General features: G+C 47.3%; 1 protein-coding gene across 1 annotated transcript in view; it reads left to right on the forward strand.

Moving 5' to 3' along the window:
• The window catches only part of LOC147114175 (coiled-coil domain-containing protein 69-like), a 40,751-nt gene that overhangs the window by 9,385 nt on the left and 18,816 nt on the right, over positions 1-12,550 (forward strand). Inside the window, exon 2 of the mRNA XM_085995819.1 lies at positions 4,226-4,292. Within this exon, the coding sequence (XP_085851945.1) occupies positions 4,226-4,292 (67 nt within the window). The remainder of the gene's footprint in view (positions 1-4,225; positions 4,293-12,550) is intronic.

The raw sequence follows: 12,550 nt of genomic DNA on the forward strand, positions 1-12,550 counted from the left end.
CTCCTTCTGGCCCCACAAAGGAATTTGCTTTGACTTTAATGGAGGGCTTCTTCAAACTACCCACCAGCTGCCAGCCTACTTCTGCCTGGTAGGAAAATATTGGCTGCTTCCCGTTCAGGCCCTGTTGAAAATGCTATTGGGGTCTTTTTGACATAGTAAGACCCTGCGGTACATAACTGTGGTAAACCACTGTTTGCATTCCACTGTGTACATGCCTGTACATGCCTCGGCTGACTCCTCCCACGAATCCAGGTATAAAGGTGACTGCTCCACAGCCCCTTTGTATTCTGGACCGGTCGACCACTCGAGGCACACCTTCATTCTCTTGTTAATAAAAGCCTGTTAATTACTCGCTTAATCTCAGTCTTTTGAGTTATTGATAGCACATCAATAACTTCATTTGGAATTTCTGCTTCAGGCAGGCTTCATCCACCTGCAGAACCCTGCTGGTGAATATTGAAAAGATGCAAAAGGTTCAAGTTTCAAATTGGCAAGTAACCTGCTCATTTTTAACTGTCCCCCTTCCTGGTTTCAGTTACATAGAAACATAGAAGATAGGAGCAGGAGTAGGCCATTTGGCCCCTCGAGCCTGCTCCGCCATTCAGTGAGATCATGGCTGATCATCCAAATTCAGTATCCTGTCCCTGCCTTCTCCCCATATCCCTTGATCCCTTTAGCCTCAAGAAATATATCTAACTCCTTCTTGAATATATTTAATGAATTGGCCTCCACTGCCTTCTGTGGTAGAGAATTCCACGGGTTCAGCACTCTCTGGGTGAAGAAATTCCTCCTCATCTCTGTCCTAAATGGCTTACCCCTTAGCCTTGGACTGTGACCCCTGGTTCTGGACTCCCCGGCCATCGGGAACATTCTTCCTGCATCTAGCCTGTCTAGTCCTGTTAGAATTTTATAAGTTTCAATGAGATCCCCTCTCATTCTTCTAAACTCCAGCGAGTATAAGCCCAATCAACCCAATCTCTCCTCACATCATTCTTGCCATCCCAGGTATCAGCCTGGTGAATCTTCGCTGCACTCCCTCCATGGCAAGAACATCCTTCCTCAGATAAGGCGACCAAAACTGCACACAATACTCAAGATGTGGTCTCACCAAGGCCCTGTACAACTGCAGCAAGACATCCTTGTTCCTGTACTCGAACCCTCTTGCTACGAAGGCCAACATACCATTTGCCGCCTTAACTGCCTGCTGCACCTGCATGCTTACCTTCAGCGACTGGTGCACAAGGACACCCAGGTCTCGTTGCACTTCCCCTTCACCCAATCTATTGCCATTCAGATAATCTGCCTCCCTGTTTTTGCCACCAAAGTGGATAACCTCGCATTTATCCACATTATACTGCATCTGCCATGCTTCTGCCCAATCGCCCAACCTGTCCAAATCATATTGGAGTTTCTCGGCATCCTCCTCACAGCACACATGCCTACCCAGCTTTGTGTCGTCTGCAAACTTGGAGATATTACATCTAGTTCCCTCGTCTAGATCATTTTATATATATATATATATAATATATATATATATATATATATATATATATATTTATATATTGTGAATAGCTGGGGTCCTAGGACCGAACCCTGCGGCACCCCACTAGTCACTGCCTGCCACTTGGAAAAAGACTCGTTTATTCCAACTCTTTGCTTCCTGTCTGCCAACCAGTTCTCTATCCAAGTCAGTACCTTGCCCCCAATCCCACGTGCTTTAATTTTACACACTAATCTCTTACGCGGGACCTTATCGAAAGCCTTCTGAAAGTCCAAATACACCACATCCACTGGTTCTCCCTTATCTATTCTACCAGTTACATCTTCAAAAAATTCCAGTAGATTCGTCAAGCACGATATATCTTTTGTAAATCCATGTTGACTTTGTCCGATCCTGTCGCTGTTTTCCAAGTGCTCTGCTATTACATCTTTTATAATGGACTCTAGCATTTTCCCCACTACCGATGTCAGGCTTATTTCCCCGTTTTCTCTCTACCACCTTTTTTGAATAGTGGGGTAACATTAGCTACCCTCCAATCCATGGGAACTGTTACAGAGTCTATCGAATTTTGGAAGATGACCAACAATGCATCTACTATTTCTAGGGCCACTTCCTTAAGTACCCTAGGATGTAGATTATCAGGCCTTGGGGATTTATCGGCCTTCAATCCCGTCAATTTCCCTAACACCATTTCCCTACAAATACTGATTTCTTTCAGTTCCTCCCTCTCATTAGACCCTATGTTCCCTGACATCTCTGGGAGGTTATTTGTGTCCTCCTTTGTGAAGACAGAAACAAAGTATGTATTTAATTGGCTGCCATTTCTTTGTTCCCCATTATAAATTCCCCTGATTCTGACTGCAAGGGACCTACGCTTGACTTCACCAATCTTTTTCTCTTCACACATCTATAAAAGCTTTTACAGTCAGTTTTTATGTTCCCTGAAAGCTTACTCATTCTCTATTTTCCCCCTCTTAATTAATCCCTTTGTCCTCCTTTGCTGAATCCTAAACTGCTCCCAATCCTCAGGTTTACTGCTTTTTCTGGCCAATTTATATGTTCTCTCCTTGGATCTTATGCTATCCCTTATTTCCTTGTTAGCCACGGTTGAGTCACCTTTTTTATTTTTATGCCAAACAGGGATGAACAAATTCTGTAGTTCATCCATGCGATCTTTGAATGTTTGCCATTGCCTATCCACTGTCAACCCTTTGAGTAACATTCCCCAATCAATCCTACCCAACTCGTGCCTCATACCATCGTAGTTTCCTTTATTTAAATTCAGGACCCTAGTCTCTGAGTCAAATACTTCACACTCCATTTTAATGAAGAATTCTATCATATTATGATTGCTCCTCCCCAAGGGGCCTCACACAACAAGATTGCTAATTAATCCTTTCTCATTACATAATACCCAGTCTAGGATTGCCTGATCTCTAGTTGGTTCCTCGAGATATTGGTCCAGGAAACCATCCCGTATACACTCCAGGAATTCCTCCTCCACAGTATTGTTACTAATTTGGTTAGCCCAATCGATATGTAGATTAAAGTCACCCATGATAACTGCTGTGCCCTTATTGCACGCGTCTCTAATTTCCCATTTAATGCCATCTCCAACCTCCGCATTACTGTTTGGGGGTCTGTATACCACTCCCACTAACGTTTTCTGCCCCTTGGTATTTCTCCGTTCTACCCATACAGATTCCACATCATCAGAGCTAATATCCTTCCTTTCAATTGTGTCAATCCCCTCTTTAACCAGCAATGCCACCTCCTTTCCTTTTTTGCCTATCTTTCCTGAACATTGAATACCCCTGGATGTTGAGTTCCCAGCCTTGGTCACCCTGGAGCCATGTTTCCGTAATCCCAATCATATCATATCCGTTTACCTCTATTTGCGCAGCTAATTCATCCACCTTATTACGAAGTTGGGCCGGTAATGGTTAAAATTGAATACATTGCATTCATAGTGTAGCCTTCATGGTACAAGGTAGTAGTGAGTGAATTTCACTGAGTGACTGGGGTTGTGGATGATTATGGAGACGGATTCCTAGTTGTGGCAGTGTTCGGTTTGCTCACAGTGTTAATATCTGAAGGGTTTTAATTTGACTGCCATGGGTTTGATAGTTACCCCATTTGGATGGAGCACACTGCAGTTGTACGGTACATAGGGGCCGCTGGCCTTTGGCAATGCGCCAAGGAACAGGCCCAGATTTCAGAGTATTTCACTTGGCTCAGCTTTTGGGAGTGCCCATATTTGGGTTCATGGGGTGGTCTCAATGGGAAGACCCAGGAGACATGCCGCTGAGTCTGTTTCAATGAGATGGTTGATATGTTTTTTGAGTGTTATGCTGCACCTTCTGGTAGTAGGGTTGGGTTTTTCGACAAGCCTAGTAAATATGGAGGATTGCGCCCTCTCTGCTAATGCCTCTGTGACACTTGGACATTGCTCTGGAGTTCTGCCCATGCAGGCGGACAGGCAGAGGGCTGGTGCATGTTAAATCAGAAAACGGCGAGAGTGTGACATGTATGCCGAAGGCAAGATAAAATGTATATGGTAGATTGTAGTTACAATGAGAGGGAAACATGTTTGATTATTGTTCATTGCTGAACCTTGCAACCCGTTCTGAAAAATTCTGAGTGAATTACTCTTGTCAGTATTCTGCTTGCAGCTTGCAATGTACGTGGGAATGAGTAAAAAAAAATCATTTTTGATTTGAACAGAAAGAAACTCCATCAAAACAACACAAGGAATTTTCTCAAGAATTTGCAGCACTTCACAGAGATGGTGGTAAGAAACTGGCAGCAATTTATCGCTGGGCTATATTGGTCTGGTATAGAGCGATTCGGTATGGTGGGTCAGGTGACCTTGGTCTGATCATGAAAATTCTTGTGTTTTTAAATTTATTAAAGTTCTATTTGATAAGGTGCTACTAGGAACTTTAGCAGATTTGAGGTTAATTTGCCCAGATGTTTTCAAATGGTCTTCATAGAAACTTAGAAATTTACAGCACAGAAGGAGGGCATTCGGCCCATCATGTCCATGCCAGCCAAAAAAGAGCTACCCAGCCTAATCCCACTTTCCGGCTCTTGGTCCGTAGCCTTTTAGGTTATGACACTTCAAGTGCATATCCAGAACTTTTAAAATGTGATGAGGGTCTCTGCCTCTACCACCCTTTCAGGCAGCGAGTTCCAGACACCCATCACCCTCTGAAAAAAAATTCTCCTCAACTCTCCCTCTAATCCTTCTACCAATTACTTTAAATCTATGCCCCCTGGTTATTGACTTCTCTGCTAAGGGAAATAGGTCCTTCCTATACACTCTATCTAGGCCTCTCATAACTTTATACACCTAAATTAAGTCTCCCTTCAACCTCCTCTGTTTAAAAGAAAATAACCCAAGCCTGTCCAATCTTTCCTCATAGCTAAAATTCTCCAGCCCTGGCAACACCCTCGTAAATCTCCTCTGTACCCTCTCTAGTGCAAATCACATCCTTCCTGTAATGTGGTGACCTGAACTATATGCAGTACTCCAGCTGTGGCCTAACTAATGTTTTATACAGTTCTAGCATAATCTCCCTGCTGTGTTATTCTATGCCTCGGCTAATAAAGGCAAGTATCCTGTGTGCCTTCTTAACCACCTTATCTACCTGTCCTGCTACCTTCAGATAATAATCTTCTGATATTTGTTCCACCTTGCGATTTCTGGTTGAATTTGATTTGATGATGATATTTCCAAGAGATTGTGATGTTATCAGTAAAATATTGCTGACTGAGATGGGATGGAACTGGCCATCTATCATAACATTCCATTTGCTCATCCCAGTACTGTTGGATTAGTATTGACCTTTGTTATATGATTCGGGATTAGATTTGCCCCCCTCCAATGTTGTTGAATTATGTTACCTCCCCATACTCATGGGTTATACCAAGATGTTTGCCACTCTTCCTACAGTGTCCAATTGCATTACGTGTTCTACAGGAGCCCTGGGTATTCCTTGTTACATTACAGGAGGGTAGAACCCATCATTGGCACAGTATAGGAGGGCAGACCCCCTCATTGGCACAGTACAGGAGGGCAAAGCCCCTCATTGGCAAAGTACAGGAGGGCAAAGCACATCCTTGGCACAGTACAGGAGAGACCCCATCCTTGGCACAGTACAGGAGGACAGACCCCCCCCCCCTCATTGGCACAGTACAGGAGGGTAGAACCCATCATTGGCACAGTACAGGAGGACAGACCCCCTCATTGGCACAGTACAGGAGGACAGACCCCCTCATTGGCACAGTACAGGAGGGTAGAACCCATCATTGGCACAGTACAGGAGGGCAGACCCCTTCATTGGCACAGTACAGGAGGACAGACCCCCTCATTGGCACAGTACAGGAGGGCAGACCCCTTCATTGGCACAGTACAGGAGGACAGACCCCCTCATTGGCACAGTACAGGAGGGCAGACCCCCTCATTGGCACAGTACAGGAGGACAGACCCCCTCATTGGCACAGTACAGGAGGACAGACCCCCTCATTGGCACAGTACAGGAGGACAGACCCCCTCATTGGCACAGTACAGGAGGACAGACCCCCTCATTGGCACAGTACAGGAGGGCAGAGCCCCTCATTGGCACAGTACAGGAGGGCAGACCCCCTCATTGGCACAGTACAGGAGGACAGACCCCCTCATTGGCACAGTACAGGAGGGTAGAACCCATCATTGGCACAGTACAGGAGGACAGACCCCCTCATTGGCACAGTACAGGAGGACAGACCCCCTCATTGGCACAGTACAGGAGGACAGACCCCCTCATTGGCACCGTACAGGAGGACAGACCCCCTCATTGGCACAGTACAGGAGGACAGACCCCCTCATTGGCACAGTACAGGAGGACAGACCCCCTCATTGGCACCGTACAGGAGGACAGACCCCCTCAATGGCACAGTACAGGAGGAGAGGCCCCCTCATTGGCACAGTACAGGAGGACAGACCCCCTCAATGGCACAGTACAGGAGGACAGACCCCCTCATTGGCACAGTACAGGAGGACAGACCCCCTCATTGGCACCGTACAGGAGGACAGACCCCCTCAATGGCACAGTACAGGAGGAGAGGCCCCCTCATTGGCACAGTACAGGAGGACAGACCCCCTCTGGCACAGTACAGGAGGACAGACCCCCTCATTGGCACAGTACAGGAGGACAGACCCCCTCATTGGCACAGTACAGGAGGACAGACCCCCTCATTGGCACCGTACAGGAGGACAGACCCCCTCAATGGCACAGTACAGGAGGAGAGGCCCCCTCATTGGCACCGTACAGGAGGACAGACCCCCTCAATGGCACAGTACAGGAGGGCAGACCCCCTCTGGCACTGTACAGGAGGACAGACCCCCTCATTGGCACAGTACAGGAGGGCAGACCCCCTCATTGGCACCGTACAGGAGGACAGACCCCCTCATTGGCACTGTACAGGAGGACAGACCCCCTCTGGCACAGTACAGGAGGACAGACCCCCTCTGGCACAGTACAGGAGGACAGACCCCCTCTGGCACAGTACAGGAGGACAGGCCCCCTCATTGGCACAGTACAGGAGGACAGACCCCCTCATTGGCACCGTACAGGAGGACAGACCCCCTCATTGGCACAGTACAGGAGGAGAGGCCCCCTCATTGGCACAGTACAGGAGGACAGACCCCCTCATTGGCACAGTACAGGAGGACAGGCCCCCTCTGGCACTGTACAGGAGGACAGACCCCCTCATTGGCACAGTACAGGAGGACAGACCCCCTCATTGGCACAGTACAGGAGGACAGACCCCCTCATTGGCACAGTACAGGAGGAGAGGCCCCCTCATTGGCACAGTACAGGAGGACAGGCCCCCTCATTGGCACCGTACAGGAGGACAGACCCCCTCTGGCACAGTACAGGAGGACAGACCCCCTCATTGGCACCGTACAGGAGGACAGACCCCCTCTGGCACAGTACAGGAGGACAGGCCCCCTCATTGGCACCGTACAGGAGGACAGACCCCCTCTGGCACAGTACAGGAGGACAGGCCCCCTCATTGGCACCGTACAGGAGGACAGGCCCCCTCATTGGCACAGTACAGGAGGACAGGCCCCCTCATTGGCACAGTACAGGAGGACAGGCCCCCTCATTGGCACAGTACAGGAGGGCAGACCCCCTCATTGGCACAATACAGGAGGACAGACCCCCTCTGGCACAGTACAGGAGGAGCTGTAGAAAAAACATTGTGAAGTTGGAATATCTATTATATAACAAAACAAACAATGAAGAAGCAGGAAAAACAACATCGGACTTTTACAAGAGAATAATTATTAACAGATAAGCAGAGCAGGTCCGATTGATGGTGAGTCACTCATTGACCTAGTCAAACTGAAACGTTTAATAGCTGAATGACTGCAGCAGCGAGTGATACTTGGGTGCAGGCAGATAACATTGAGCCTGTAGTCAAACACATACATGAAACCTGCGACCCTTTGTATCAGCGTAATTGTTTATTTTATCTCCCTACCACAGAAGACAGTTACACCTCACTGAATTCACAGCATATGTAAATTGCACTATTTTAATGTTTCCAGTTATTAGTTCGCAAAGAGGTGATTTGCAACTAAGTGACAAAAAGGCCACAAACCAAGTTGCAAGCAATCAGCTTACATTTACTTTTAAATGTGAACTTGAATGAATATTTGAAATAATGACGACTGTCGTGGCATGAGAGTGGAGTGAATGTTGGCAGGTTTGATAGCGAGTGGAGTGAAGGGATGGATGTAAGTTTGGTAGTGATACTGACACAGTCCGTGTCCATATGCAGCAAGACCTGGACAACATTCTGACTTGGGCTGACAAGTGGCAAGTAACATTCGCACCACACAAGTGCCAGGCAATGACCATCTCCAACAAGCGAGACTCTAACCATCTCCCCTTGACATTCAATGGCATTACCATCGCTGAATTCCCCCACTATCAACATCCTGGGGGTTACCATTGAACAGAAACTGAACTGGACCAGCTATATAAATACTGTGGCTACAAGAGCAGGCCAGAGGCTGGGAATTCTGCGGCGAGTGTCTCACCTCCTGACTCCCCAAAGCCTTTCCACCATCTACAAGGCACAAGTCAGGAGTGTGATGGAATACTCTCCACTTGCCTGGATGAGTGCAGCTCCAACAACACTCAAGAAGCTCGACACCATTCAGGATAAAGCAGCCCGCTTGATTGGCACTCCATCCACCACCTTCAACATTCACTCCCTCCACCACCGGCGCACTGTGGCTGCAGTGTGTACCATCTACAAGATGCACTGCAGCAACTCGCCAAAGCTCCTTCAACAGCACCTTCCAAACCCGCGACCTCTACCACTTAGAAGGACAAGCGCAGCAGACGCATGGGAACATCACCACCTACAAGTTCCCCTCCAAGCCACACACCATCCTGACTTGGACCTGTATCGCCGTTCCTTCACTGTCGCTGGGCCAAAATCCTGGAACTCCCTTCCTAACAGCATTGTGGGTGTACCTACACCATATGGACTGCAGCGGTTCAAGAAGGCGGCTCACCACCATCTTCTCAAGGGCAATTGGGGATGGGCACTAAATGCAGGCCTAGCCAGCGACGCCCACATCCCATAAATGAATTTTTAAAACTTAAAAAATGTTGGCAGGTTTTGATAGTGAGAGCAGAGCGAAGGGTGGCAGGATGGAATGAAGGGTGGTAGGTTTGATAACAATACTGGAATGAACCAATGTAGGTTTGATCATCTGTTCCACTGAGCTCCTCACTTCACCTTTGCAATTGTGGGGCGATCCTGAGCAGGTGCTCGGTAACTCCATGTAAATGGAATGGAAGAATGGAAAATCTTCACGCCACTCTGTCCGCAGGCCAAGAATGGCATTGGTGGTGGCCGTGGGGCAAGTCACTCTCTCCAGGGCCTTGGACTCAGTAAGTGCGTAGCCTGAAGCAACGCAAACCAACGAGGTGAGAAAACGTAGGGAGAGGTGTGTGGCAGCAGAGAAAAATAATCAACTTTGACTGAACAGCAGCTATCGTCTCAGGAAGGTAGTGGTTTGTCGTATCTGGTGTGTTTATTGATGTTATATGGGTCTGTTTCTTCATCAGTGATGCAGTGCTGTGATTGTGTATTGCAAAAGCGTGTTTGTGTTTAAGTACACTGTACTATTGTGTAACAGAATGCAAGCTTTTACATGGTCTCTATGAATTGTGTGCGTTCCATCTTTGGGCCCATGTCACTGGTTTACTGGCGTTACGCTAATAGTGAAATCTTTCTGTGCCAACTATTAAGTTTGTCATTTCTGTTTTGTTGCTTTTTTTCCCATTGGCATGGCTTCACCTTCTCAAACACCCTCCACATGGCATCAGAAGTTACCAGAACTGACACAAGAAAATGTCATGAAGGTGGCAGAATACAGCTTGCAACACCTGTAACTACAATTTCAAATTAACTTTGAAACTACGACATCACTATCGATCAATATTTTAAAAAAATGCTAAATCCTGCATTAAATTTTTCATCGAGTCACAATGGGCGGGAATTTGCTGAAAAATGCAATGGCGTGTGAATTGACACACGGCGTCATTGTGAAAATCGGCCAGTAATTTGTGGCAAGGAAGAGATACCCTGTGAATTGTGAATCACCACAAGTTGCTGGATGATTTGCGCCGCTCCGCCATTAACCTCACGAAAACAGCCTCTCGCCCTTAACCTCCCCGTGCGTATCATGAAGTTGCTGCATTTGTACATTAATTACCCACTAAACGCACCACAGAAAATTAAATCTACTATGAATTAATAGTGCGAGTACCCTTTTAACAACGTGATAATTGTTAATGACTGCCAATCAACCGCTCTGGCTCAAAGTGAACAATTAAAAGTGTGGAGTTTCATTCCTTCAGGTGAATTGTTGGAGATTTCAAAAATGTCAATTTAAAAAAAAGTTCTCTTACACTTTGGTCTCTCTTTTTCTCTCTCTTAATGCAATCTTCTTTTCCCTCTCTTTGGGGGGATTTTTTTGGGGGGTCAGCGGGCACAATCGATGGCGGGTCGGGTGGGAAAATGTTTTTTTTGACAGCGCGTAGGGAACCCACTGTCAACCTGCCTCCACGCTAGTCCCCCAGATGCCGGATCTGTCAGCGCTGATCAGACCCGACACCAAGCAGCGGGGGAGGCAATTTAGATCATTAAGAGATTGTTAAGAGGCACTTTAATATTTTAAGCTTACCTTTCAATTTTACGAGTTCCCCCATGGGTTATACGCTGCTCGGGGATCACATCAGTTCAATGGGCCATGAGTGGATTCAGCATTGAATTATCTGATTACTTGACAGCTGCAAAAGTGGCATAAAATCTCCCATTCCACAGCTGTTCACTTTCCAAGCTCAAACTGTTGCTTACTGCATTTGGAAGACAGTTGAGCATTATGCAGCTTGCAGATGTTTGGAGCCACCTCATTGGAACAACCTCTCTGACCATTGACAGATCGCTCTGTCATCTCAACTTCACCTGCCATCTATTACATCAGCATCGGTGCCCTTGAAACTATCTCACCTTGGTCCTCAGAATCCCACCACGATCAGCCCCAACACCAGCAGCACCAGGCACACCAGCAGCACCAACAACAACACCAACCTTCTCTGCAATCAACTGATGCTGCACAGGACACGGGGCATCAGCACCCGACCACATTGCTGCCAGGGATGGCCTCACCATAGCCAGATTTACTTCACTTGACGCTGCACATCCTGGTTGCCACATGATGCGCCAGGTCGGCACCACCCCACACCAACATCATAAAGCATCCCTACAATGCCCAAGCCATTCCTTTCACACTCATCGCCATTCTAGGGGGTACCATTATGTCTCGCCATTCACTACAACTCGCCTAAGCCACTTCCAAAGGTGCACACAAATCTGTCCAAGAAGGCAAAGTGTTGAAAATAAAGATTTCAATGTTTGACAGCACATTAATAGAAACTTCACATGAACATTGGCTAAAACACCCAAGTGCCTACTCTTGTGTGCTGTTAGTTAGTATTATTGGACTAGGGTGAGGGGTGGCTAGTGAGAACATAGAAATATAGAAACATAGAAGATAGGAGCAGGAGTAGGCCATTCAATGAGATCATGGCTGATCATCCAAATTCAGTATCCTGTCCCTGCCTTCTCCCCATATCCCTTGATCCCTTTAGCCTTAAGAAATATATCCAACTCTTTCTTGAATATATTTAATGAACTGGCCTCCACCGCCCTCTGTGGCAGAGAATTCCACAGGTTCACCACTCTCTGGGTGAAGAAATTCCTCCTCATCTCAATCCTAAATGGCTTACCCTTATCCTTAAACTATGACCCCTGGTTCTGGACTCCCCGGCCATCAGAAACATCCTTCCTGCATCTAGTCTATCCAGGCCTGACAGAATTTTATAGGTTTCGATGAGATCCCCTCTCAATCTTCTAAACTCCAGTGAGTATAAGCCCAATCGACACAATCTCTCCTCATACGTCATTCCTGCCATCCCAGGTATCAGCCTGGTGAATCTTCGCTGCCCTCCTTCCATGGCAAGAACGTCCTTCCTCAGGTAAGGCGACCAAAACTGGGAAAAAGGGAAGTGATAATGTTGATATAGAGGGTGGGTGGAGGTGCAAAGTAAGTTGGTGTGCGGAAGGATGTGCAGGAGTAGGGTAGGGAAGGCAGAGTGATGGGGATGTGATGAGTAGCGCAGCAGGATGAGGTTGAGTGTGGCTTTGCAGTAATGTTTTGTGATCTACTGAGATCATTGAAAGGTTTGTGCCATTGCAGCCAGGTCCTCCTGACAACATCCCTGCTTGTGTTCTCCTGTGCAATGTGCAACCAGGCTGTGTTGATCTCCTGGAGAGGTCTCTTCCGCCCATGGGAAGGGAAGAGAAGCTCCCTGCGTGCTGCGACTCCCTCCACAAGCATATGGAGAGAGCCTGGGTCCAGCCGTGCACCTCTGCGCAGTGCTCGTCAGTGTTTGCAGCACATTAATGCTGTAGAAC

The sequence above is a fragment of the Somniosus microcephalus genome, chromosome 8 (assembly GCF_052327205.1).
Source record: "Somniosus microcephalus isolate GS21.2 chromosome 8, FLI_Smic_1.0, whole genome shotgun sequence".
Lineage (NCBI taxonomy): Eukaryota > Metazoa > Chordata > Chondrichthyes > Squaliformes > Somniosidae > Somniosus > Somniosus microcephalus.